This window comes from Myiozetetes cayanensis, unplaced genomic scaffold (assembly GCF_022539395.1).
Source record: "Myiozetetes cayanensis isolate MyiCay16 unplaced genomic scaffold, myiCay2020 scf439, whole genome shotgun sequence".
Taxonomy (NCBI): Eukaryota; Metazoa; Chordata; class Aves; order Passeriformes; family Tyrannidae; genus Myiozetetes; species Myiozetetes cayanensis.
The window spans coordinates 1-25,590 of NW_026087675.1; the positions used below are offsets into that span (position 1 = coordinate 1).

At 53.1% G+C, this 25,590-nt stretch overlaps 1 protein-coding gene across 1 annotated transcript in view; it reads right to left on the reverse strand.

Annotated features, from left to right (window-relative positions):
* Positions 1-4: 4 nt before the first annotated feature.
* Positions 5-25,590, reverse strand: part of LOC126648054 (hydrocephalus-inducing protein homolog) — a gene marked incomplete at both ends in the record, with an annotated part of 37,323 nt that continues 11,737 nt past the window's right edge. Inside the window, 40 exon segments of the mRNA XM_050330730.1 lie at positions 5-73; positions 685-883; positions 1,030-1,052; positions 1,054-1,203; positions 1,299-1,458; positions 2,030-2,149; positions 2,387-2,576; positions 2,757-2,934; positions 3,368-3,532; positions 4,029-4,803; positions 6,046-6,187; positions 6,637-6,841; positions 7,137-7,283; positions 7,504-7,610; positions 8,682-8,855; positions 9,135-9,302; positions 9,762-9,936; positions 10,214-10,453; positions 11,215-11,364; positions 11,768-11,959; positions 12,047-12,168; positions 12,787-12,923; positions 13,355-13,488; positions 14,124-14,254; positions 14,782-14,959; positions 15,516-15,653; positions 16,027-16,236; positions 16,825-17,094; positions 17,394-17,736; positions 18,223-18,376; positions 18,379-18,535; positions 19,038-19,181; positions 19,735-19,878; positions 20,497-20,752; positions 21,466-21,698; positions 22,627-22,779; positions 23,411-23,575; positions 24,076-24,211; positions 24,441-24,541; positions 24,940-25,181. Of these exon segments, the coding sequence (XP_050186687.1) occupies positions 5-73; positions 685-883; positions 1,030-1,052; positions 1,054-1,203; positions 1,299-1,458; positions 2,030-2,149; positions 2,387-2,576; positions 2,757-2,934; positions 3,368-3,532; positions 4,029-4,803; positions 6,046-6,187; positions 6,637-6,841; positions 7,137-7,283; positions 7,504-7,610; positions 8,682-8,855; positions 9,135-9,302; positions 9,762-9,936; positions 10,214-10,453; positions 11,215-11,364; positions 11,768-11,959; positions 12,047-12,168; positions 12,787-12,923; positions 13,355-13,488; positions 14,124-14,254; positions 14,782-14,959; positions 15,516-15,653; positions 16,027-16,236; positions 16,825-17,094; positions 17,394-17,736; positions 18,223-18,376; positions 18,379-18,535; positions 19,038-19,181; positions 19,735-19,878; positions 20,497-20,752; positions 21,466-21,698; positions 22,627-22,779; positions 23,411-23,575; positions 24,076-24,211; positions 24,441-24,541; positions 24,940-25,181 (7,277 nt within the window).

Here is a 25,590-nt window from a genome sequence, read left to right on the forward strand (position 1 = left end):
CGTCATAGACCTCGACAGAGATTTTGATAGTTTCAGCGTGAACAATTCCCAGGATGTTTTCTGTATCTGAAACCTGAGGCAGCAAGAAACAAACACTGCTTAGATCATTGTTTTGGAAGACAGCCTCTAAGTTCTTGTCTTTGCCAGCTGCTTCCCCCATGGCCTCCCTGGCTTGACAAGTGTTTGTGGACTCCCAAGCTTTCCTAACGTGTTCATCTCACAGGCTGCCCCGGTGGGATTCTGCTGCAGTAAGAAACCTTATCAGCCCAATTCTGCACTCCCACGGCAGGGAATGGTGCTGCTAAAGCACCCTTGAGAGGCCCAGGGATGTAAACACAACCACAAGAAATGCGAGGTGTCCCAGAGCAGGTGGCATTGGCAATTAACGCCCTCCTCTTCCATCACCTCGCATCCTTACTGAAATGCAGCCTCTGAACCACAGGGAACAAAATCCCAGAAAGGGTACAGAGAGAATGCTGGTCTGTACAACCAAACAACAGCCTTCAACTGTGCACAGCAGCAAGGGAAGCAGAGCCTGGGCACCTGGCCAACCCAGCGCAGAGGCAGAACTTGGGGCCACAGCACCCCTGTGCCTGTCAGGTGCAACTCCTCCTCTCTCTATCCCTAAGAGCACATGGCTGTTTGCTCTGCCCTGCTCTGCCAGGAAGGCCCAAGTCCTCTCACCTCCAGTCGGATCATCTTGTTCGTGACGCCAATCTTCTCGGCCTTGAAATTCAGCTTCACCTCAAAGTCCGTGTGGGGGCCAACAATGCCCCTGCCTTGTGACACAGAGAAGTCATCTCCGAGGTCATCCAGCCCACTGAGATGCCATGCCATGGGCAGTGGGCTGTTGTTTTTCAGGACCAGGGTCTGGGTGTCAGTCCTGCAGAGACAGGAAGACATTTCGGCGTCAGCTGCCTCGCCATGGAATGCAGCCTGAAGCAGCTCCATCTGAGCCTCTGGAACCAGAGTTAAATCCCTTCTCTTTGTCACAAGCCTTGGAGTGCCCTCAGCCATGGGATGACTGACCTGTGCAGAAGCAGCTTGTTGAACTTGCAGCTCGTGGGGGCTGACCCCCAGCTTCACGTGCACCCCTTCGCAGCAGAGTCGGAAGAGCACTGGCTCCGGGTTGTCCTTGATGCGGCAGACGAGATTGTCTTCCACGAGGCCAGTGGAACTCGGGTATGCCCAAATACTCAGCTTCTGAACCCGTCCCCACAAAAAGAAATACAAAGAGCCCTCTGTGAGCAGGAGGAACGGCACGCCTGCGGTGCCTGCCCTACCTGCTCATCTCCTACCTTCTTCTCTTTGGGTTTCAGCGTCATGCTGGGAGGGTCCAAAAGGAATGTCTCTCCTTTGTCGTCCTTCTCAAAGGAGAAATGCACCTCTGCCTCCATGGCGAAGTCATTGAAGATGGTTAACTTTTCGCTGTTGGCAGTGCAGTTCTGTGACTTGTCCCTGTGCAGAGAAGGGGAAAAGGCTGCAGAGGAGACTGTTGCCCCTACATTACACTGAGGAAAGCACTGTGTGCCAGCAGCAGGAGGTGGCACTGGAAGACCATGGTCTAACAAGCAGGTGAAGAATAAAAGGATCCCTGTCAGGGGCACAAGGTCTGTGTGCTCGTCCTTGCCTTACTTTGATGCCTGCCCCTATACTTGGTGCCTGCACCCCAGAAGCGTGACGATGCACAGGCCATTTCAAGAGTGTTTCACACAATATAAATTCAAAAGTGCCTGGAAAAACAACAATACACCAGGCACAAGGGTTCTTTCCCCTTTTTTCTTGGGGTGCCTTCTCTGCAGAGCAGCTCCTCCAAGGCTCATTTGCCTGTTATGTGCTCACGCTCACACATCTGTGGTCCCTCAAACCCATGTGTCTCCCAGCCCGGGACTGCCCTGGATTGTGCCCCTGGGACAGTGTGTCTCCAAGTGTGTCCAGGAAAACACAAGGCCCTGGAGATCCCCTGCCAACACCTCAGTCTGTACAGGCAGCACACAGGGATGCTCACTTGGGAGCAGGGAGCACATACCACTCTCTTGACTTTCCACAAAGCAGTGGTCCAAAGTGGAACTGCTTTGTGCTCATGACATACTCCTTGAAGATGATGTCCTCCTCCTCCTTGCTCTTCCTCCAGTGAGGAAACACCAGCCTGGGCAGAGAAAATGGGGAATGAGGAGCTATGAGATGCTCCACGTAGGAAATCTAGTCAGAAAACCACCTCCCCTCTTGGTGGCTGAGGCACCAGTTCAGCCTCCCAGCTCCCAGCAGAGGAAGAGGTGCTGGTGACTCAGGCAGCACCATCTGCCCCAGCCAGAAGGTCACAAGGGGCAGCCCTGGCTCCGAGGTGGGGGGAGCAGTGTGGGATGCTCCTGTGGCCCAGCCTTACCGTGGGTTCTGGCTGATGCTGGGGTACAGGGCAGTGGCACTGCAGGGCAACTGGTACAGCCGCTTTGTCCCCAGGATCTCAAAATTCATCATCTGGTCAAACTGCCCTGGCACTGTGGCGCTGAAGCGGATCTTCAGTTCCACCTCACCGTGGGCAGGAACTATCCACCGGAATCTTCTCAGCCTGGCAGGTAAAAAGGAAGCTTCAGACATTGCTAAGGAGCAAAGGAGACAAGGAGGAGGGCTGTGCCCTCGCCATCCCACGGGGCCACTGGCAGAGGGTCGCTGCAGAGCTGGGAACGATGGACCTTGTTTGGCAGGATGAGCGTGAAGCACAGGGATCACCTCCTCCCTTTCAGCTCACCTCTCAGGTCTCTCCAGGGTTGAGTCACTCTGCACTTGGCTTTTCCTTGACTCAGGTGAACTTCTGGGTGTTTCTGGGGAGTGATCCTGCAGACTTTTTGTGCTCTGGGTGGAGCTCGTCTTTTCCTGGGTGCTGCTCGTGGCACTCTCCTCGTTCAAGGGGTCCTGTGCCTCTGCCTCTGAGACCTTGGCATAAGGGGAGAGAGAAAAGGGAGAGAGAGGTGAGACCTGCCCTGAGACAAGCCCCTCCTGGAAAGCAGAATGGGAGTTTGTTAGCCAACAGGAGAGAGAATAAATAATCACCACCTGCCCATGGACTTGGTCTTCCTTATTTGTCTTTGTCTTGCCTTGGACACCCCTCCTTTCCCAGGACCCTCTCCCCACTGAGTCCTCTCTCATCAAGACAAGGTGATGGGTTTAAGTGATTTTTTTCCTGTTGTCTTACAGAACTGCTCTGTGTCTCCAGCAGAGCTGTCTCTGTTCTCTCATCCCTGGTGGAAAGGATGCCTGCAGACATGGGGCCCCATCATGTCTTCACTGCCCCTCCATGGTGACCCTTTTCCATCCAACCTGACCCCTGCCCTGGCACCTTCACTGAAGGCACAAAAGGAGTACCCACCACATCATCTTCTGCAGCAGCATCTTCAGGCTCAACAAGGAGGAAGTGTCTGAGCTCTTCTGCTGCTGCGGGCACTCTGTCCTCCTCCGGGTAGAGGATCATGGAGAAAAGAACTCCAGGGGGAATGGGAGGCCCTAAGGGACCCAGTCCCAGAGAGTCCAGGATCTAAAACAGAAGAGAAAACCATATTTATACTCCTGTCACCTTCATCCTCACACTCCTTCTCTAAAGGCCCCGAGCTTTTGGCAGTGGAGTTTTTGATTTATACAGACTACAAGTGCTTTTTATGGCTAAAAGTGGGTTAGCAGGCTCCAGAGCAGAGGCAGGACCTACAGTGGGACCAAGAGAGAAACCTCTCCCAAGTGACTCAGCTGAAGGGGACAATGCCTGTGAGCTGCCCTGCTCTGGGACCGTTTTTAATGATTTCCAGACTGAGAAACTCTCTGAATAGATGGGATGCTTGGACCCAGAGCACTCCCACTTTCCACGCATCTGAGGGAGGGTGAGAACCTCGCCATCCACAGAGATGCTGCGGAGCTGTTGTGGAGCATCATCAGTGGCCTGGACAAGGCTCTCCCTGTGTTGTTATCACCTGGGGGACGCACTGTTCCAGGGCCCCAGACCATGGCAAGTTCAGCATCTGAGCCTTGCAGGGTTTTACCTGCTTTGCTGGCGGCAGCTTCTTGCTCTTCAGGATCCTCTTAAACACCTTCTCGTGACGTGTTAAGTGGAAGTCCAAGCAGGGCACTCCAATGTCCTGGCTTCCGACTGAGCCTTCTGCACCTTCCCCTTCCTGCTGAAGACTCTCGTGGTCACCATGTTTTTCCAGAGGCTCCTTCTCTGGCTTCTCTGGAGACTCACTGTCCTTCTCGTCTTTGTGTGTAGGGGAAGACTGGGACTTGTCTTGCACTTGGTTCATGATACCCTGAACCCTGTCCCAGGAGGACAGAATATCTTTGATGTTCTGCTGCGAAAACTCATAGATGTTAAACCTCAGGTCCAAGATCCTCTCACGCTTACTCGGGACCTCTGGGATTTTGGTTTCCCGCTGCTCTTGTTTTGCTGCTGGTTTTCTGGGCTTACTCTGGACCTTGGGGATTTTGGTGTCCTGCTGCTGTTGTTTTGCTGCTGTGGGTTTTTTGGCCTTACTTTGGACCTCTGGGCCTTTGGTTTCCTTCTGCTGTGGTTTTGCTGCTGGTGGTTTTTTGAGCTTGCTCTGGACCTCTGGGGTTTTGGTTTCCTTCTGCTGTGGTTTTCCTGCTGCTGGTTTTTTGAGCTTGCTCTGGACCTCTGGGGTTTTGGTTTCCCGCTGCTGCTCTTTTGCGGGTAACTTCCCCGAGCGGCCAGTCTTCTTCTGTTGCTTATCTTGCTTCTTTGAGGCTTGTGACGTCACCTTTTTGCTTTCCTCAAGCTCTCGAGCCAGCCGCTCCAGCTCCCTTCTGCAAGCCAAAGAGAAAACACCCCTGAGAGTCACCACCAGAAACCTGGGCTCACTGCAATCCCAGCTGGCTCTGCCCTTCACTCCTTGACCCTGAGGCCAGGTAGAACTGTTAGACCATCTCCATGGACCTTCCTCAACCCAGAGAGCTTGGGAACATCTCCAGTGAGGAAGGGTGGGAGGAAACCTCCTGGGCCAGCCAAACCTAAGCCTTGCCATCATAAGGTATCAACTGTGCAACTTCTACCCTGAGGTCCACCCAGACACCTCCAGCACGCTGCCAAAGGTTGATCCACCATCTCTCTGCAGTGATGAATGAAGCCCCCCCTCCCTTGGTTTCCCAGTTTAAACCTGCCCATAAATTGCTAACACCTACTTATCCCTCCTCCAATGCCTACTTGGCTCCTTCAGCCCCCTTCTCCCTGGGCAGAGTCTGCTCATTAATGAGAATAATCATAGCAATCAGAAAGCAAAGGCTGCAGGAACGCCCCTCCTGCAAATCAAGCTCTGAACCACCAGGTTTCTTGCTGGAACACAGCTGTGACCAGGGCACACTTGTGCTGTCTGTCCTGAAAACTGATTTGAAGCAGCCCTGGCCATCTCCTCCCAGTGCAACAAACATCAGCCCGGGCTGAGAGAAGTGCTGAAACACATGCTCGCTTTAAGCAGCTTCCCCTCCCAGCTCCACACTCTTCCTGGGCATCCTCCTGAGCTGGGCTACCTTGCTGGGCCAGGGCTTCTCCTGGGTTCACCTGCTGCTGCAGCTGAAGAGCAGCCTAAGCTTTTATGGATGGTGCTCCAGCCTAAGGACACCCCTGGCAGACCAGCATTGCAAGGACTTCATCTATAGCAGGACTGGGGTCTAAAGCAAGCCAGCACAGCTCACCAGCCCACAGCCCAATCCTGCTGGTTTGGTGAAGAAGGGGGACGATGAAGAAGATGAGAATCAACATCACGGACTTTGAGACACCTCCATGGGCAGTGGCAAGGCAAGGCCAGAGCCCAGCTCCCCACAGGCCATGTCTAAGCCAGAGGGCTCACGGCTAAAATGGAGAGAAGATGTTCTCATCTCAACAGAGACGGCCCTTCCTCTCTTGGGAACAGGGGACCTGGACCTGGCCATCCTTGTGCTGCTTCTGGCCTTTGCTCCTGAACCCCTCTGAGCTCAACCAAGGTCCTTGGAGCAGAGAAACCCTCCAGGGACACTACCCTGAGGAGTAAGCCAGGGAGGCTCACTTACCTCTCACGCCGCTCACGCTTGATTTGTTCTATTTTGTAATCAAGCAGAGCTTTCTTCTTCTCAGGGAGCGCATTGTATTCGTCCACATCCACACCCCAGAGACATTCTTCCTCTCTCCGGGCAGCTTCTGCCTTCTCCCGTGCTTCAGCACAGACCACAAGAGAAGCCATTAGTGACTGCAAGCAGAGCCTGGGGCTCTGGGTCAGCTGCGAGGATTCACAGCTCTTTCCTGACCCAGCCTCTCATCCTGCCAGGAGACACTGCAGAGCTCACATCCCTGCTCCAAAATTCAGACAGCCCCCCAAACTGTGGCCTGGCTCAGGTGCACCGTGGCTGTGGACAGCTGGCTGGGGGTTGGTCACTGAGCCACGCCAGCTTGCACTTGTACCCAAGCTTTAATGATTAAGGTGAGTCTTACAGCCTCACATCTGCTGTATTTAAAGAAACTGTGAGCTGAGGGCTGGCTACACTGAGGCAGAAAGTGGAAGGGTCAAGAAAAAGATTTCTTACAAGCTCTGCTGCAAACACAGATATACACACAGATAAGGTTGAGGGCTTGAGAAAGATATGAGAGGGATGAAGATATCTCACCTTTCTGCTCTTTTTTAGCTGCTCTCCTCTCTCTTGCAGCTCTCTGCCTGCCTTTCCAAAACTCAGAATCCTGGAAGATGTTCACAGCATGGATATGAGGCCGATTGTTGACAGCTTTGAGCACGCACAGGAGAGAAGATGCCAGGCTGCTCGCAAAGAGGGTCTCCAGGCCATCAAACACCACTCCCTTGTTGCAGTCTCTCTGCTGCCAGGAGAGACAAACAGGAAGAGCAAGTCAGACATCGCACACGTTGGGCTCGCAGCACGTCAGTAAATGCAGATGTCTCAGGACACCAGCCACTGTCATTCACAGTCATCAGCTAAGACCAGCTTGGCTCTTGCACTACACTCTGCCAACTTTGGGCATCTGCAGCTTCCCCCAAGGATCCCTGCATGCAGCACAGGATCCTGCAGCAGCAGGCACAGACCTCCTCCTCTCCGAGCTGTACCTCACTGCCTGTCTGGAGCAGGAACGTCTCCATTTCCCCCACGCCACATACCTGCAGCCGTTCAGAGATGATGTCCACCAGCAACTCCTCGGGCAGCACGCGGGTCCAACACTTCAGCTTTTTCTTCTTTCTCCCCCTCCAGGCAACGAAGGTCAATCGCTGTCGTGCAGGAGCAGTGGCACAGGAAACACTTGCGATCTGCAAGGTGGAACATGGTAAGAAAAATAAACCCCTGCAGAAAGCCCTGCTGGCTCTTGGCACTACAGCCCCTGCACCAGGCCCTTGGTGACACGGAGCCCCCACTGTAAGCAGACCCGTCCCATCTCAAAGGCAACGGGAAGGTCCCAGGCATTAACCAGTGCAGATCATGTTTCCCCTTGGAGGTCACTGAAAATCTTGCCTGAGATTTGCTGGATACCTTATCCTTGGTTGCTGAAGTGCTCTGGTGTCCGGCACTGAGGGTCTTCTGGCTGTCTTTGTTCCCAAGGCTGGCCTGGGTTTTCTTGGCCTGAGCACCCTTTTTACCTGCAGAGGGGACAGATGGCTCAGCAGGGCTGTGAGGAGCAAGCAGGCACCTTCCACCCCAATGGGAACAGCCTTGTCCCCTGGAAGGGACATGGCACTTGTCCCCCAGCCTGCTGGGCACTAGCAGCACTGCTTCCCAGAAGCAACTCCTTCCCTGCTTATCCACAGGATAAAACACACCAGCCCATACTGGATTTTAAGGCCAGCTCTAGGTCCCTCCTGACAAACGTGCACGCTGCTAGCACAGTAGCTCCCCTATGGATCAAGCCAAAGATTTGTCCTCCAGGACCATTGTTCCCCATCCTGTATTTTCACATGGAGACTGTAACATGCAGCCCTGCCCCAGCTGCATCACCCGTCTCTGCTGGAGCTAAATCCTCCATGTGGGAAAAGCCCAGCTGGGATCCAGACCCTTCTTCCTTCCACCAGCTCTGAACCCAACCAGGTTCAAAACGGAGCAATGCAAAACTCCTCCGCTCACTGAGCAGCTCTGGCCTCACCCTGCAGAGCTCAGGGCACCAACTGCCCAGTAAAGTTTCCTAAAAGTCTCCAGTCTGATCTGGAGAACAGCAGAGCGTGCACAAGCTCTGTGACCCGACAGTGGGCACAGGAAAATCTCTGGAGTAAAGAGCTCATCTACAGCATGTCTCTCCTTGGAAACTCCTCTGGGAGGTTATTCTTCCCTTCCTCTCACATTTGCAAGGCCACACTCAGAGCTGTCTCGTGCTTAATGAGCCACTTCAGAGGGCTTTTTCCTCATTACAGTGGGCAATGGTTCTGCCTGCTGCCCATGAGGAGCAAGCTGGATTCAGCTTTGAGGAAATATAAAAACTTGAGAGGAAGAGACAGGTGTGCTTGACCACTCCTAGAAAGAGGATTATGTGCCAAGAATGGCAGTAAAAGTGCCCCTGTCAGAGGCCTTAAAATTGAGCTTTTTACTTTAAAACTAGCCAGAGATGCACAGCACCCACGTTCCCTAAGAGACCCAAGGGCTGTCAAACTCTTTCTCTGAGCAAGCAGAAGGTCGTGGTGGTTCCCTAAGCGTGCTCTGGCTCCAGCGTTTCTCCTTACCCGGCATCTGTTTCCTCATGGCTCTTTCCCGTTGGGCAGCCTCCACGCACACCTGCCGGGCACGGCGCCCCGCCAAGCTGTCCTTGTCCATCATGGCTTGTGCCACCATCTGGTTGAGGGACAAGCGGGTGGCACCATAATACTTGGACAGGGCGACCGCGACTCTTGTCTTTCCTGAGAGAGAGAGGAAGACTGCTTGGTGAACTTGCACATGAGGCATTTTCAGGGACAGGCTCTGGAAAACTCACAAGGACGGTGGGAAAGAAATGCCCTGCTAGGGGAGACCGCAAGGGAGGCAGCTTGCGCATGGTTACGAGCACCGAACTCCAGAGCCAGGCGGATATTCTGCACCTCATATTCAGCTGAGGACTTTGTCTCAGGCACCACCGCCCACCAGGATGCATTTCTCCTGCTTCCCCCTCTCCTTGCAGCCCAGGGCTGTGGCTCACGTACCTGTCCGGGGTGTCCCATAGACGATGATGGCAATCCCTGTGGGCTTTTGGGCTCTGAACTCTTCGACAAAGGGATTGGTGTTGAGGTAGCGCCTGATGGCCTGATCGATGGGGCGCTCACGCTTGTCCACCATGTCCTTCAACAACCTGATGCTCTCTTGAAGCGCTGCTGTACGGAACCAGTAGAAAAGTCAGCCTCCTGCCTACCTTTGATCCTGCTCATCCTCCCCATCCCCTCAGATCCCAGGAAAGGAGATGGCTGAAAGCAACGTGAGCTTGTGCTTTTGTTGCTGGGAAGGAGCAAATATAAAAGAGCCAGTGACATTAGACCTGGTCCTCCTGGCTGAAGAGCTCAGCCACAAAGAGTAGCATCAGATAAGGGACGCAAGGGGATATCCTGAGTACTTCCCAGTCCATGGCAGGCAGATAGGACCTGGCTTTGGTTACACTCCAGGTTGGTAGAGGATGCCACAGACCTTCACCCAGGAATTCTTCCACTAGGCAGGAGATCAGATGGCTGCTAAAAGCATGGGCTTTGCATGGAGAACAAGGTGACAGAGAGCTCAGGGTGTGTGGGCCGGGCTCCCTGCTATGTCCACAGTCAGAGCAACCAATGCCAAACCATTACCATTGTCCTGGTCTGATTCTTCCTTGCGCTTGGATACAATCTCTTGGCCCAGAGCCTCCATCATCTTCCATTTCTCATAGTATTGGAGCACCTCTGGAGGCAGCTTCTCACCCACAGCGCGTGGAGGTATCATCAAGGCCGTCCGGTCTTCAAACTCGTCCAGCGTGCGCAGGATCTGTGTGCGTGGGGAAGAGGAACCATCCATGAGATTCCTTTATCAACCTCCATCACACCAACAGACTCAGCCCATCTTGTCCCTGCCTCCTGCCTTCCTCCCAACAACACAGGCTATCCAAGCCCCTCCACAGACTGCCAGCAGAGATGGCTCACCTCAAAGTGCCCCCAGGCTTTGCCCTGGGGATTGCCTCCATCTCCCTGGCACAGGCCTGGGAAGGCTGGAGTGCTGCAGAGCTTGGGGAGCATGCACATGGGGACCAGACCTGCCCTCTCACCTTCTCCTCCTCACGGTACTCCTCATCAAACTCCAGTGAGTAAAACTCAATGGGGAACTCGCAGGGGTTCTTCACCACCACTGTCCTCTCCAGCTCAGAGCTGCACGGCAGCAACGCTCCCAGGTTGATCTCTGCGGGGCTGAACTCCAGCCGTGGCTCCAGACCCTGTCCTGAGATGTGCAGCACGAGGAGCTGGCTGTTCCCACGAATGTTGATCTTCACCTCCGTTTTGTAGGATTTCTGAAAAGGGAAAAGTGCCGAAAACTCGTCCATGACGTCCTAGGTGACAGCACCCCAAATACAACCCTTGCCCAAAGGTAAGGGGTTTTATCAGTCCCCACAGGGGGAATGGAAACCCAGATATTTACTTATGCTAGGGGCTACAGCATCTGTGTCCTTGGCTCTGAGTAACTGGGACGAATCCTGGTGTGCAGTGTAACTGGGTATTTGGGTATCAGGTGGGAGTAAAATGGATAATCAGATGTTCTCCCCTAGTCACGGAGGAGCGCATGAGAAAGGCCCTCAGTCCTGGCACTGATGCATCAGGCAAACACCAGCTCCATGAGAGAGGCAGATGAGCTCTCTCTGGCTAGAAATAAAGGTCATCTTCTCTGCTCAGTGTTTTGTCTGTCGGTGCCAGCAGCAGGACAAGCCAGCATTGGCCCTTCCAGGTTGATCCCCTGGGACTGTGCCAGCTGCTCTGCACCCAGCGCCACAGGCTGCAAACACAACCAGGCAAGGGGGAGGACGAGGGGAACCAGGCAGATCTGCTCTCCCCCCATGTGCAGAGAGGCAGCCACAGCACAGTGCCCTGATGTTCTCTGTGGGGATTTCAAGGCACCTCTCAGAAGGGTGTGCTGCAGGGGAAGCTGAGGCACAGTGAGTGCAGGGCTTCCAGAAAGCTGCCTGGGGAGGAAGAGCTCATCTACCACTCCTTGTGTTGGGTTCTCCTTACCACCCTGCCCTGACAGAGCTCTGAGGGCGACGCCTGCCAATCTCACCTCTTCCTGGGGTGAAAACTGGATCTGCAGGTCACACCACTCTCTACCATAAAGGGTTCCCTCACAGGCCTTCCACTGAAAGACACGGGAATCATCCTTCCCAGCCTGGAGTTCCTTCGGATGCACAACCGGTGTCAAACGTTTGTCCACCTGAGCACAGAAACCAGTCCTGTGAGGTCTCCTTGGTCTGTGAGGACAGAGCCTGGGTTCCTGCAGTGCTCCGAGATCCTCTCTCGGTGCTGAGAGCGCCCACAGCAAACCCGCATGGCCCCCACGGTCCAGAACTGGAGGGAAACCTGCAGGCAGGGCAAGCAGATGGGGAGCCACCGTCCTGTCCTCAGAGGAGGAGGAGGAGGAATGGGTGAAGACGGCAGAGAAGCAAAGCATCAGCCAGCGGAACAGGTCCAGGCAAACCAGCCTCGATCTGGACCCTCAAAAGCTTCCTCAAAGACGCTGCAGCCCAAGCGCTCAGGCAGCCACAGGCACAGAAAAGGCAAGAGGTGCAAAGAAAACCCAAGCGCGAAGTTGCGCGTTACGTTCGCCTGTGCTTTACCTTCTTGGCAGGTTTGTTGACAGTGATGGACCATTCACAGGGCGCGTCGAACCGGTTGTAGAGCCGGACTATTTCATACCGGCTCTGCCCAACCTGGACATCGGGGAACTCGACTGTGTCCCTGGAGACGCTGAGCAACAGCTGAACTACAGTGGCACGGAGGCAGATATGTAGCGTGGGGCCTTTCTCCACCTGGAGAAGGACAGAGAATTCAGATGAGAGTCCAGCTGACATGTGCTGCTGTGCCCAGCCTGCTGCCTGCCCCAAAAGCTGCGGTACCTTGATGGGCAGGAGCACATCCACCTCTCCCACTGGCAGGTTGGCACTTTCAAAGTTCACTTGAAACAGTCTGCTGGCGCCGCAGACCAGGAACTTCATGGGCTCCAGGTGTATGCTGAAACCTTGAACAGATGAAAACAAAGCAGCTGAGATACACAAGCAAAATGAAATGTGTCATAAGCCTGTTAAAGCCATACGGGTGTCCTGCTGGGAGCCCTGGGAAAAACCCCATGCTGTGCTTTCCTGGGACAGAAACTTAGAGGAGACACCTGAGCAGCCCTCAGACACAGCGAGCCACTCTGTGACAGAAGTGCAGATTTGCCTCCAGGCCTCTTTTGGAAGCCTGCTTTGATCCACCAGAGGATCAAACAGGCTGTTTCCTCAATAAAGGCTGAACACAAGAGCTCTGACAGGGTGAACTCAAACACAACAGATCCCATCTGTTTGCAACGCACTCCCAGAGTGCCCAAAGAAACTTGATGCCGATGGAAACCAAAGGCAGACGATGCTGGGAGGTGAGGAGGGTAATCAGCCCATCAGGCCCCTGCAGGGAAGCATCAGGGCAGTCACAGGCAGGCCAGGTCCCTGGGCACACTTGGCCAGGAGAATTCTGGCTCTCAGGTTCCCAGCAGGGGCACTGGGAGGAAGAAGCTCAAAAAACCTCCCCATGTGCAGTGGCTTGAGCTAATCTGTCAGACAGCTCCGTGCAGCCCACGGGAAGTCTCTCCAGCACTGGTTACCTGTGTCACGCAGGGCACGTTCATTGGCCTGGACGGTCACTGGGTACGACCAGGTGTTGGTGATCTGCACAGTGCAGGTTTTACTGTAGCCCTGAACGACAGTGCCCATGTCCAGGATGTACTCGGGCAGCTTGACTCTGGAAGGAGGAGTAAGGACAGTCCTTAAACAACAGCACGGCTACAGGTTCCAGCGGATGGAAGATTTAAATAAAGTGGATATTTCTGTACTCAATGCTGTAAAAACTCAACTCAAGCTTATGAAACCCAAGGCCTGACCACCTGTGCTGTCTGGAAGGGCTTGTTGGTCTGCTCTGGGCCCCCTGAGCTCTAAGAACAGGACCCTGCACCTGTGGGGAGCGGAGCAGCTCCAAAGCTCAGCACAGCGCTGGGGAAGGCAGGACAGTCAGCTGCTCACGAGTTATTGCTGTCACAGCTCTTGGGATCAGACCCTTTCTGAAGTGCCCACTGCTGCCAGCTCTGCAGGCACAAGGAGCTCTCAGGAGCAGGGGACACTGCTGGGTGTTGCCCTCAGGGCACCTGCAGAGAGGGGAGAGGAGTCCCTACTCACTGGACAAGCTTCTGAGGAATGTGCTTGTCAAAGACAGTGTCCTCTGGGGGGCAGGAGATGAGAATTTGGTATTGCTCCTGAGCATCTTCCTTTATCAGCATCTTGTCCATCTCCATCCGCAGACAAGTGTTGGACTGAGGGAAGGCAAGGCAGGGTCTGGTTAGCAAAGGCCCTTCCCAAGGCCCAGCCTGGTATCTGAAAGAGGATCCCACCCTGCTCTTGTTGAGAGGGGGAATGGGGTCCTCCTGTCTGGCTGCTCAGCGTCTGTGACACATTCTGCTCTCTTAGCCAGGACCTTCTCTCCAGGGAAAGAACTGCAGCATCTTTGCCTTCCCACCCACTGCTAGAAAAGCTGATCTGGCCAGACAGACGAGCCAGAAACCTTCCAGAGCTTCAGGAATTTTCCTGTCCCCAGGCAGTGCTGAAGCAGCTTGGACAAAAGCTGCCTTGAAAATGGAACCCTGACCGAGCTGGTGGCTCTTGGAGTTGAGCACTGCCAGCACAGTCCCAGGGCACAGTCAGGCTGCTGCTACTGAGGTCTGTAAACCTGCTAGGGCTTGATTTGGGAGCAAAAAGCTCCCCAGTAAGGGGAGTAGCTGGGAAGCTTGGTACATCTCCAGGAGAGACCACGACCAGAGGTGGGGCAGCGCTGAGCTGGTGCCTGTGTGTGGCCAGGTGTGGGCAGGGAGGTCCCAAGTGCCAGCAGGGCACTGAGACGCTGTTGTGGGGTGCCAGGGGCTCAAGTGACATGGACTGCAGCTGTTCTTACCACAATGCCAGGGCCCTTCACGTGTTCCTTCATGATTGGAAGCTTCCTCCAAATACTTGCTTTCTTCTCCCGAATGCCTTTTTTCAGCTTTTCTTTCGCCTGTTTCAATAGCTCCTCGTATTTTTTACTTCCTGAAGGAAGAAAACATTCACAAATAGAAGTGTGGGTGCAGTGCCAATGCCATTTAAGCTGAGCAGTCCCACTCCCCTGAATTCTGGTCTTCTCTCTCAGAAACCAACCATCAATGGAAAGCCACCTATGGAAAGCGCCCGCTGCTGCTCGTCTATGAATCCCCACATTCACTCCCACCCATCTTCCTCCCCAGAGAGGAGCATCTCATCCTCTGCAGTGTCATGCAAATCCAACCCTGCCAAAAGCCCTGCCAGTCTCTCTTACAGCTTTCCCAAGCTTTTCTGTCTAGCCATCTTTGCAGGCCTCTGACAGATGTGCTGGCAAGATCTGCAGGACGGTTCCTGGGACAAAGCCTACATGTGCTTGTCTGCTCAAGACTCAGGAAGCAACCAGAGGGGTGAGTGTTGGTCTGACAGCCCTGAAACCTCCAGGCTTGGTGGAGATGGGTGTGAGCTGCCCTCTGGGCGTTACAGTAGGGGAAAAAACCCAGCGGGGACTTTGCTGGGGGCAGATGGGCAGTGCTCACCTTTGATGCTCCAGGGCAGGTTCATGCAGATGCCGGCAAAGACCGCCTCTCCCTTCAGGGAGATTTCTGCCGGCTCCAGGTGGTCCACTTGAACCTTGAAAGTCCTGCAGAAGGCTCCTGGCACTCCTGGCAGGTAATGGAGCTTCAGCACTTGCTCCTCGCCAGGTTCAATGTAAGCCTGCAGGGACAGGAGAGGAGGGAGGCAATGCATCAAAGAGGCTTCGATGCAGGATGGCTCAGGCGACAAACGGGCTGAGAAGAGCCTCCAAGGCGAGGGTGCAGTGTGTCCTTCCGAGGGCTCATAAGGCTGCACCCCAGCAGAGCCTGCCCTGTGCTCAGCGTGAGCACGGCTCTGCTGCTAACGGGGTTTGTCCTCTGCCAGCAAGAGCCAGGCTGCACAGATAAAAGCTCTTTTGCCACCACTGTGGAAGAGGAAGTGGTGGGATGCTCCAAATTCCTCCCTGGCCCCCTCACTGCCCCACAAAGCTGCTACAGAGCACAATAGCTGGGGGCAGGGAAGGACCAGCACAGGGCCTGCGACAATTTCTGGCAAAGGAGCTTCAAGCCCAAGCAAGGAATTTGTAAGTGCTGCTTAGTGCTGGCACGGGGGAGGCATGGGCAAGGAGTAAGTCCTGTCTGATCCCACAGCTGGGGTACGCTGACCCTCAGAAGAGCCTCAGTGCCAGCACAGCCGCAGAGCTCAGCAGTCGGGGCCAGTCAATTGTGCCACTCACCGTGTTGGGCAGGACCACGAGCACACCAGGCAGAGGGTTGTCTGCAGTGCCAGTGCTGGGGCTCTGTACCACGTAGGTGAATCCGATCTTCCCCTTGTTCTTCAGGGTGACCTCTGCTTTGATGACTTCGTTAAAGAGCTGAAGAGAGGACAGAGGAGTGGGAAGTTACAGACACAGGCCTGCTGCTGGGAATCTTCTTCCTCTTTCATGGGGTTGAGAGCAGACACCGCAGGAGCAGGGACCGGGACAAGCTACAGGCACTTGGGAACCTGGGGAACCCCCAGGCACAAGGACCTGCTCAGGAACAGAGAGTTCTGGCAGCACACAGAGGTGCAGTAACAACCACGGGAGGGGGTGGAGATGGCCATTGCAAAGCAGTCTGGAGGCCAGACATACCCTCAAAGGTTGTACTTCCAAGCCCCAGAGCCAACAAAGGAGCCGGGAAGGGTGGGCAGCAACCTGCTGGTGATGGTTCCAAGGCAGCAGCTCTGCCAGGAGAAGGGGGTGGTACCTGCCGCCCGAAGTTGATCTCCTCGGCGCTCAGTTGGTAGGTGAGGACCGAAGTCTCCCCCTTCAGCTCCACCTGGTAGGTCGGGCCTCCCTCCACCTGGCACAGCGCCGTGACACGGGCGATGATGTTGGCGTGGCCAAAGAAGGTGAAGGGCACCTGCTGGCTCTTGCCCGGCTCCAGCACACCAGACACCGGCTGGACATTGAAAACCTGGGAAGGGGAGGAGAGATCGAGTTGTTGAGCGTGGAAATGGGTGCAGAAGAGCAGCCGTGGCCTGGAGCAAAGTACAGCTGTAGCTGGAGGAACCTGTTCCTCACACAGCAGCCTGAAGCATCCTAATCTCATCCTGCCTCCATGGCACTGACCAGTGGAGGGAGCATGGCGAAAATCTTCTGCCATCCTCACTGATCAATGCATTAATTAATACCTGACATTAAAGTAAACTGGGATGTCTCCTGGCAGCAAGACATTCTCTCTGCTGCAGAACTTGCCTTTAAAAGCAGTTTTTACTGCCTTCAGAAAAGCAGGAGACTCAGAGGTGAGAGCTCTTGGAGCTGAGGGGAGGAGTCCAGCCCAGCTCATCTGACTCCTGAGGCTTTTGCCTCTCACTCTGACTTACAGGCTCCTCTCTCAAGGGGCTACACCAAAAGCACCTGAAAAATATCCTGTTGAGCACCTGATGAGGTGCCAGGGGAGCAATGCCCTCCATGGGTGCTGCACAGGGAGTTCTGTACCTGTGGGGGCAACAGACCTGCTTGCCACGCTGAAAACGTGCAAGTGGGAGAGATTCCCACTTACCTCCTCTGCTCTGAAGCCAGGGGGCTTTGTCTTCGCTGACTGCCCAGATCCCTTCGTCTCCACTGAGCTCCGAGACTCTGCAACAGCGTCTGGCGGCACCTGGAAGACAAGCCACTTTCCAGTCCAGGACACAGCCACCTTGCCAAGTCTCACTGTATGAAAGGCAGCTCTGGGGTTGTCACTGCAATACCAGCTCTTGGGTGAAGGCAGAGACCTGAAAACGGGTGGTCTGGCTGGGTTGGGAAGGGGGTACATGGAGATCGGAATTTGCTACAGGAAGGAAACTGGAAGCCTTCTCATCATGAGGCAGGAAAGCCTCATTTTACATTGTAAAGAGAACAAGCCAAAAAAATCCCAAAGTCAGCATTGGTCTGTAGGCTCTGAGTGGGTTTCTCCAAGGAAAAGTATCCTATTTCTCCCTCCCCCATGTCCAGCCACTGGCCCTGCTGCCCAGCCCACTCTCAGGGCACAGAACAGCTGGGCAGCAAAAGGGGAGGTCAGCACAAGCACAGCTTTTTGGTGGCAAGCTGGGGCAGCAACACAAGTGGCAGGTGCACAAGAAAATCCACCTTTGCTTCCGTGGAGTCCTCTGAATCTGATGACTGTTCAGAAGAATCCTGCTTTGTTGCCAGGGAGTCCTCTGCATCTGATGACTCTTCAGAAGAATCGTCCTCTGCATCTGATGACTCTTCAGAAGAATCATCCTCTGTTTCCAGGGAGTCCTCTGCATCTGATGACTCTTCAGAAGAATCATCCTCTGTTTCCAGGGAGTCCTCTGAATCTGATGACTCTTCAGAAGAATCCTCTTCTGTTTCCAGGCAGTTCTCTGATTGTGATGACTGCTGGGTAGAGTCCTGCGCTGCTTTCGGGGCTTTGGCTGGCTCCTGCACACTTCCAGGCCTGGAGTATCTCCTTGAATAACGCCCACACTCAACACAGCCAAACCTGGCCATTTGTGGTTGGGGTTTGAATTTAGGCGGGGTGGGGATGAACCTGGAAAATAACGTAACTATGATCACAGACCTGCAGTGGGAGGGAGGGCAACCTGCACGAGCAGTTCCTCGTCAGGATGCAGCCCCCGGGTGGGTGCAGGTGCGGTGAGCTCAGACAGGGGGTGTCTCAGAAAAGGAGAAGGAAGGGGAAGGTCACAAGATGTTCAGCATCAGCTCAGGGGCTAACTAGCTCTTTCTGGGATGTGAATTGGGACTTCCTGGGCAGCCTCCAGCACTTCCAGGCCAAGGCTGAGCATCCAGCCTGACCACGGCTGGTCACTGTTATTTCCACAAGGCAAAGTCAAAAGCAGTTTGTCAGATCCCAGGCTAACAGCTTTGGCCTTTGCAAAGCACAAACAGGACACTAGGAGAAAGGGCTTCCAGGAGAGGGCAAAGGTGCACATACCCTGTCGGGTACTCCACGCTGTCCATCTGGAATGACCAGTGGTAGCGGGCAGGAATTGGGCTGCAGTTGGTCATCTCCAGGTAACGCACTTGTTCTGTGCCACCCTTGATGCAACCAAAGTCCAGTTCTTTGGTCGGGATATGCAGATTGGGAAGTAGACTTCTCCCCGAACGGTGATCTCTTTCTCAAGAGAATGTTCCACTAGCCGGATCTTCACAGTCTTCTCTGCTACCCAGCTGATGGGATCCTTTTTATGAGCTGGGTTAAAGCCAACGTAGAGATGAAGCTCCTCCCCTGCCTCCATCTTCACAGGCTGCAAGAAGACAAGGAGTATTAATCACCCACACGATGAAGTCCCAAGGTCTGACAGCATGAAACAGTAAATGCTCAAAGTGTGACCCCAGCACGGGCTTCCCAGTCCACCCTTCTTTTCTTTACAAGGGAGGGTCTGACTGCAAGAATCACACTCTGGTGGGGGATTCTCAGGCTCCTGTTTCTGTGCTCAGCAGCAATGCAAGAGGATGGCTGCTGGAGAGCTGGGCTGCTCTCCAGGAGACACCTTTGCTGCATGGCTTGCCCACACCTGGCTGCCTGCTCCCTTCTCCTCGTATCTGAGAGCCAGGAGGGATCTCTGCAATTCAGAGGAGTTTTTGCTTCCCTCAGCAGCTCTCCTGACTCCATTCACAGTTCAGGCCTGTCCACTGCTGATTCTACAGAATAAACTTCTCGACTCGAGGACCTCCCAGCAGAAGGGCACCCCTTCACCAGCCCTCCCTCTTCAAAGCCCACTGGCAGGAGGGTCCTTGGCTGCTCACCTGAGCCTCTGCAGGGAGGGGCTGCTGGTCCGTGTCACAGATTAGGAACGGCTCCTCCACGTCCAGCAAGAGGCTGAATGGCAGGGAGCAGGTGTTCTTTAAAGACAGAGGCTTGTACTGAAGAGTCAGGACATCATTGGGGTACTACAGAAACAGGAGACAAGGAAAAACAACCTCAAGTAGCCATAGACCTCCTTCTCCTTCCAATGCATTTCACATGCATGTGTGGGTCCTTTGAAGCAGGTGAGGCTTGGGGAAATGCACAGAGCTGTACCATACAGCTGTACCACAGAGCATCCATAACAACAGCAGAGAAAGCAAAGACACATCGGAGATGACAGGTTTTTCCTCATCAGCCTGAGGAATTCACAGGAATCTCTGGTTTTCCCAGCTTCCCTACAGCACTGGTGTTCAGACATCACTGTGAGTTGGAGGATCCTCAAAACCCTCCCTTGATAGAGAACACAGAAACTGGCATTTCTCTCCAAGTGGCCATGGTCCCCCTCAGCAGTGCAGCTGTAGCTGCAACTGGACTCTGAGGAAGTTAAAAACCACTCTCATCTCTAAAAACATCCTCACTTACTTTACAAAGTGCCTCAGGAAAGGTAAAGAGGGCTGTTAACACAAGCACACACCTCCCACAAGCTCTCTCACTGAGCCATGCTGTTAAATGCCAGGATGCAATCCAGAGACTTACCTTCTCCACGCAGAAAGTGATTGCACTGGATGATATTTCCAGGGCGGCAGAAATGAACTTGCAGGTGACCTTTGTCTTTATTATCTCTTTCATAGTTATCTCTGACCCCACGGCTGTGTGACACACCAGCTCCTCCTTCACCTCCTGCATGCAAGAGTCACTTGTCACCAGTGGTGCTGGCAGGGTGTCCAGCAAATGCCCTGCCTTGGCTCCTCACCCACCATGGCCCACAAAGCTACAGACACAGCCCCCTTTCCTCCCTGTGCTGCAGCCCATTCCTTGTGCGCTCAAATGTCCGTAACGCTGCACCCCAACAGCCACAAAAGGCACTCGGGAGACACTCCCTCCCTTCACAGGGCTTCTCTTTTACTCCTTGTTTACCCCTGATAAACCACTTGGCACTTGTTTAATTCACTTTCTGCCTGGGCTCCTAGTTTAAGTGTAACCTATTTTCTCTGCCTTTCCTTTCTGCCTCAGCAGGCGACACTGGTAACCTCCTGTTTGCCCCAAAGGACCAAACTTCCTTCAGCCCATATTTTGGGATCAGCATTGGGTTTTGGGAGCTGTGGAATCACAAAAAAGCCATAGCAACTGATGGTGGCCAGCAAGGAAAGCCACTGGTGCTGCCATGGAAACCTGTAGCCTTAAACACTCCCTTGAAGGCCCTTGCTCATTTTCCCAGGCAAACGTCAAGGGGCTGCAGGAGAAGCCCCAGAGGAGGGGACCTGATGGGGAAGGCTCAGCCCTTGGCAGGGACCTCACCTGGACAGTGCTGGAGAAGCCTTCCAGCACCAGCTCCTTAGTCTCGCCTGGCTGCAGATGCATACACCGTGGCCGCAGCTTAAATATGGGGGTGGCAGATTTGGGTCTCTGGGAAGCATTTTTGCCCTTGGGGACACTGAGGGCAGGGAGGGGATGACGCTGTCGAAAGGTGCTGAAGCCTTCTGTGCCCCAGTAGAGCCGCTGGAACCGCCGTCCCTTGTTGGTTACGTTGAACCGGAAAATGCAGGGAACAGAGCTAGAAGAGAAGCAGAGATGGGAAACGTCATGGGAGCTGCTATTTCTCTGCAGTCAAGTGCTCTTAGTGAGCAATCTGAGGTGTTAAAAGCTTGGAGACCGTCCTCATTTCCCGCTCTTAATGTGGGCCAGAAATAATGTCTGATGCCCTTCCGATATCGCTATTGCAATGACAAATAGGTTTATACTGGTAAAGTAGTATTTCCACATCTTCCCTCTCCACAAGGGACTTCCTTCATCACCATGGCCTTTTTCCCTCACCATCCTGAGCTTCCCTTAATGGATCCAGAGTGAAACCATCACTTCAAGAACACTTTACCACCGAGAAGGCCACAAGAAGAGCATCAATGGGATGCCATTGGAATCCATGGAGTGGTGATATTTTCTTGACTGCATCGGGGTTTTTGTCATTCTCTCTCCCTTTCTCTCTTTTTCCCATTTCTTTCTACCTCTCTCTACCTCACATTTACTGTTAAGTAAAAATCTGTACTACTGACTTTGGCATATTGTCTCGTTTGCCTCTTAATTCGGGCAGAGGTGTCTCTCTAATAATTGAAGGAACCTGAGCATAGCAACATGTTTCTAAAGGAATCTCTGGCTTCAGGAAAACAGAGCCAGGGCCTGGAGCACTGAAGAAAATTTAGCCTGAAGGTCTACAGCATAACTGCTCCTTGCTGAGCCAAGAGAAGAGGCAGGAGTTAAGAGGTCTCTTACTTGAACTGGGGTTCCAGCTTGAGCTCTGGAGCAAACGGTTTGTCAATGGCAACTGTGGTGCCAATGCCCACAGCCTCGATGGGGATGACACTGGTAAGGCTGTTCTCAATGAACAGCTTCATGCTGTCTTCGAATTTTCCTGTGTCATCCAGGTTTGCCGTGACAACCACAGAAATCTCAGCCTTGGCAGGGACCACTCCCTCCCTGGGTTCAATTCTCCAGCACTTGCCATCCTGTGAGACAAGCCAAACATGCATTTAGGATGGAAACCATGGACCCTGGTGACTTGTAAGGTGTGAGGAAAGGCATGACTACAGAGAGGAGGATAAAAATTGGAAAGCCTTCATTTCCCTAAATCTAAGCTACTGTGTCTGGGCAAGAGCGGAGTTTATACAACCTGTATTTTACCCTCTTTTAACCGACTGTAACAGACTATTACATTTTGTATAATCTAAGGGACGCTCCTCCTCAGGAAAAGGTTATTCCTCCTCCAGTCTCTTTTTTGGAGTGTGTGCCAAGGGAAGCTTCTTTCTCTCTCCTGGCTTCCCCACAACAGAGCTGGGTTTTCACAAAGGCTCAAGGTTGCAGAAAGCCACGACTGCTCAAATCCCACCACAGCAGCCACACAGCTGGAGGACAGTGCTGAGAGCCTGAAGACTAACTCTGCAAAACCAGGGGAGCAAAACCCCAGCACCAAAGTCCTCGCCCCTGAAGGACCAAAGCCCTCGCTTGTCACTCATCATCAGCTGCAAAGAGGAGCTTGAGGACAGACCTCACACCCTGCTCTCTACCACTGACAGCGGTTTGGCACAAAGCAAATGTGGAGGGTATGAGGAAACCATAGGGAAATCCTTGGCCTCTCAGGAGCAAAGGGCCACAGGCTTCGCTTCATCTCAGAGCTCCAAAAACCTGACTTGCACCACTTAATACCTTCCACAAAATAAAGGGAGAACTTGAAACCACAGTCCAGACTCATTCTGCTCCTACAACTCTGCAAACTATTTCACTGAAGGTTGTCCCAGCTAAAACCACCTGCAGAGTCAGGCTCCTCTTGCCTCCTCTCTCCCACAGAGCAATACAGAAACCTTACATCCAAAATCCAAGTCCTGGGTTGCTACTGAGCAGTGAGTTTCACTGGAAAACATTCCCACAGACACTTACGATCTCTGCTCTGAAGGCTGCAGGGACAACACTCGCATTGCACAGCTGGAGAGTTTGGGAAGTGTCCTGGATCGCTCGGATCTTGCCGAAGTTTATCTTATTCACAGTTGCATAGACGAGCGGTACCTTTCCAGTGCACGTTAACTGCATTTGCTGTTCCAGGAAGCAGGTAAGAGAGATTTAAGAAAAGCAAACCAGAAAACAACAGGGAAAGTTAAGAAAGCTTAAACAGCTCAATAGCACTCAAGTCATTCCTTTAGGGACAGATATGACGCTCCAGCTAAAATGCTGGACTTCTAGGCAAAAATTTGATCTTCCCTTCCAAATTAAAAAAGATAAGTCAGGGAAACCTTCAACCTGTAAACTGTTGGCCCAAAGGTAAAAGCTTTGCAAGAAATCTGTAGTTTAAAAACAGTCTGAGAGTTAAAACAGCTGGTTATTCTGGTGGGGAGAAACCCTGCTCTGTAAGGGAAGCAGCCTGATAGTTATGTGCAAGTGTTGTTAAAAGTCAGGCTCCCCTGCACAGCCTGCACTGCCCGCCCTTCCTGGTGACTGGTTTACGTGCACAAGCGCGATGGCCCGGCTGGACACGTTTGGTGCCATCCAAAGGATTTGGCATCATCATTTCCATTTGCAGCATAAACGGCTTATGCTGCCAGTGCCTCCTGTCCTTGTCCACACCAGCCATATACGACAAGTCCCTGCTTTCCCCGGAAGAATCCCTGCACACTTCACACCCCCCAGGATGAGCTGCACAAAGGCACACGCCTCCCCTCGCACTCACCAGTGGGTGTCTTTCCTTCCCGAACACGGCGATGTCCACCACGGTGGAATGAGCACCCACTGCCTGGGCTTCAACTGTAATTGGGATCTCCAGCACCTCGTGACCCTGGATAATCCCACACGGCTTGGGGCAGGAGTACCACAGAGTAGCAGCCTCTTGGTGTCTCTGGAGGGACAGAATCGAGTGCAACTTCAGAGGGACCTCTGAGGAAACTTTAAACTGCTTAACATCTACCACAGTGGCAACTCACACACATTTTTTAAAAATCCCCAGGAAAAAGCTGAAAGGCACAAAAAAAGATGCAAGAATTGTTGGGGCTTAGCATCCTCAGGGTCCAAAAGCTGCTGCATCCACAAACACCCTCTCCTGTGCTGGCAGACTCCTTGCAGCAGCTTTTCACAACCTTCTAAGATCTCTCACAAGAAAACACCCCAAACACTAGAATATAAATTGCTTCCTGAAGAGGTTGAAATGCTTCCTGAAGTTGACAATATTCAGGCAGGTTCCTATTTAACTGCTTCCTAAAGTTTACATTCAGGTAGGATCTTGTCCTAAGCACACCTTTAAGTCTGAACGGAAACCAGCAAGGTCTTATTCAAACCCCATTTGTCCTTAATAAGCCCTTCAAAAATATTTGAGAGGAGGAGGTGGATGAGATGCCAAACCTGAGGGAGAACTCTGTAGCATCCTGGAAGGGAGCTCGGGTTCACAAGGGTCAGCTTTTGCTTGCAAGGCTCCTTTAGAGAGAACTTTCCACAGTCGAGGGTGGAGCAGAGCAAACGGAGGTCAGGAACAACACATCTGGGCAAAGAGATGACCCCGAGGGAATTAGAGATACGGAGAGAATGGAGAGCATTTCGCCCCGCAGAGCATGGACTGGAGCATAAGACATTTCTCACTGTCCAGCAGACGTTTAAAACCCCTACAGAGGTAAATCACCTTTCATGTCATTCCACTCAAACACGTCTTGTCAAGGAAGGGCAAAAGGTGCACGGGAAAAGATGAGCAGCTGCAAGGAAAGCACTGGTACCTGGCTTTGAGGCGCAGAGCCAACACCTCCTTGCCAAAACCATCCACGTCCACCACCATATCACAGTCGTATTGTCCCACATCATTGGAACACAGCGTGACCTGGTGGAAGAGAAGAGCAGCAAATATTTCCCTTCTCCCAGAAGCTCGTTACCCATGTGTGGTCTCCTCCGGGTCTTGTTTCCCAGTAAGGAAAGGGAGGATTTTGCTTTAATTCTTCTGCTGGCCCATATGCAGAGCACACATGGAGTAACACAAGCTATCTGGCAATATTGAATTTGTTAAACACACCTTGCAGCTGTCAGGGCACAGGTGGCTAAATGAAAGCATTATACATAATCATGGATAATGAGACTAAAGCTCCGAGTAACCCAGCTCCCATGCCAGGGCAGATCTCTCCCTCGCACACGCTGAGAGCCGGCAGCACTAAAGCCCTCCCACACACCAGTGAGGCTTCAGCCCCACCTCCTGACCCATGTATGGCCAGACTCCTCCCATACCGTGATCTCCTGGAATCCCTTGGAATGGATGGTGCCTGTGCTGGGTGTTATGGTAAATTCCTTTGGCTTCTCATGAAATTGAGCCAAGGTGCCTTTTTCCCAGCATGGGTGATCGTTGTCTTTCATTTGATCGAAGCTGGTAAGGCTGGGCTGTCCCTGGCCGTCCTCAGGAATGCGAAGGTGGAAGGTGACGGGCACCACGGAGGTGTTGATCAGGCGGCACGACAAGGTATGAGGAAAGCCTAGGAAAATGACACAAATGGCCATGTAGGCACCAAGCATCTCACAGTGGGAATATCCCGGCAGGATGAAACTGTGCTTGGAGTTTTAGCTCTTTGTTATCTGAAGGACAGCTCACTGAGCAGCTCAGTGAGCAATTAATCATCACTTGGACACTGACCCCAGGTTGCTGCCTTGGAAATGCCCACTCTTAGTCCTGCTGAACACCACAAGTTTCTCTCTCTCTAACTGCCCCAAACCAGCCCCATCAATTATTTCGCACTGATGAGTGTGCATCCACACTGACCATTTCCTCGGAAAATTCAAGCCATACAATTCCCTGTTAACGCTGCCAACGCTCCCACCATTTTCAAGATACAAAAGCACTGAGTTGTCACTGGGGAGAAGCTACAGCAAAAAAAAAGGGAGGAT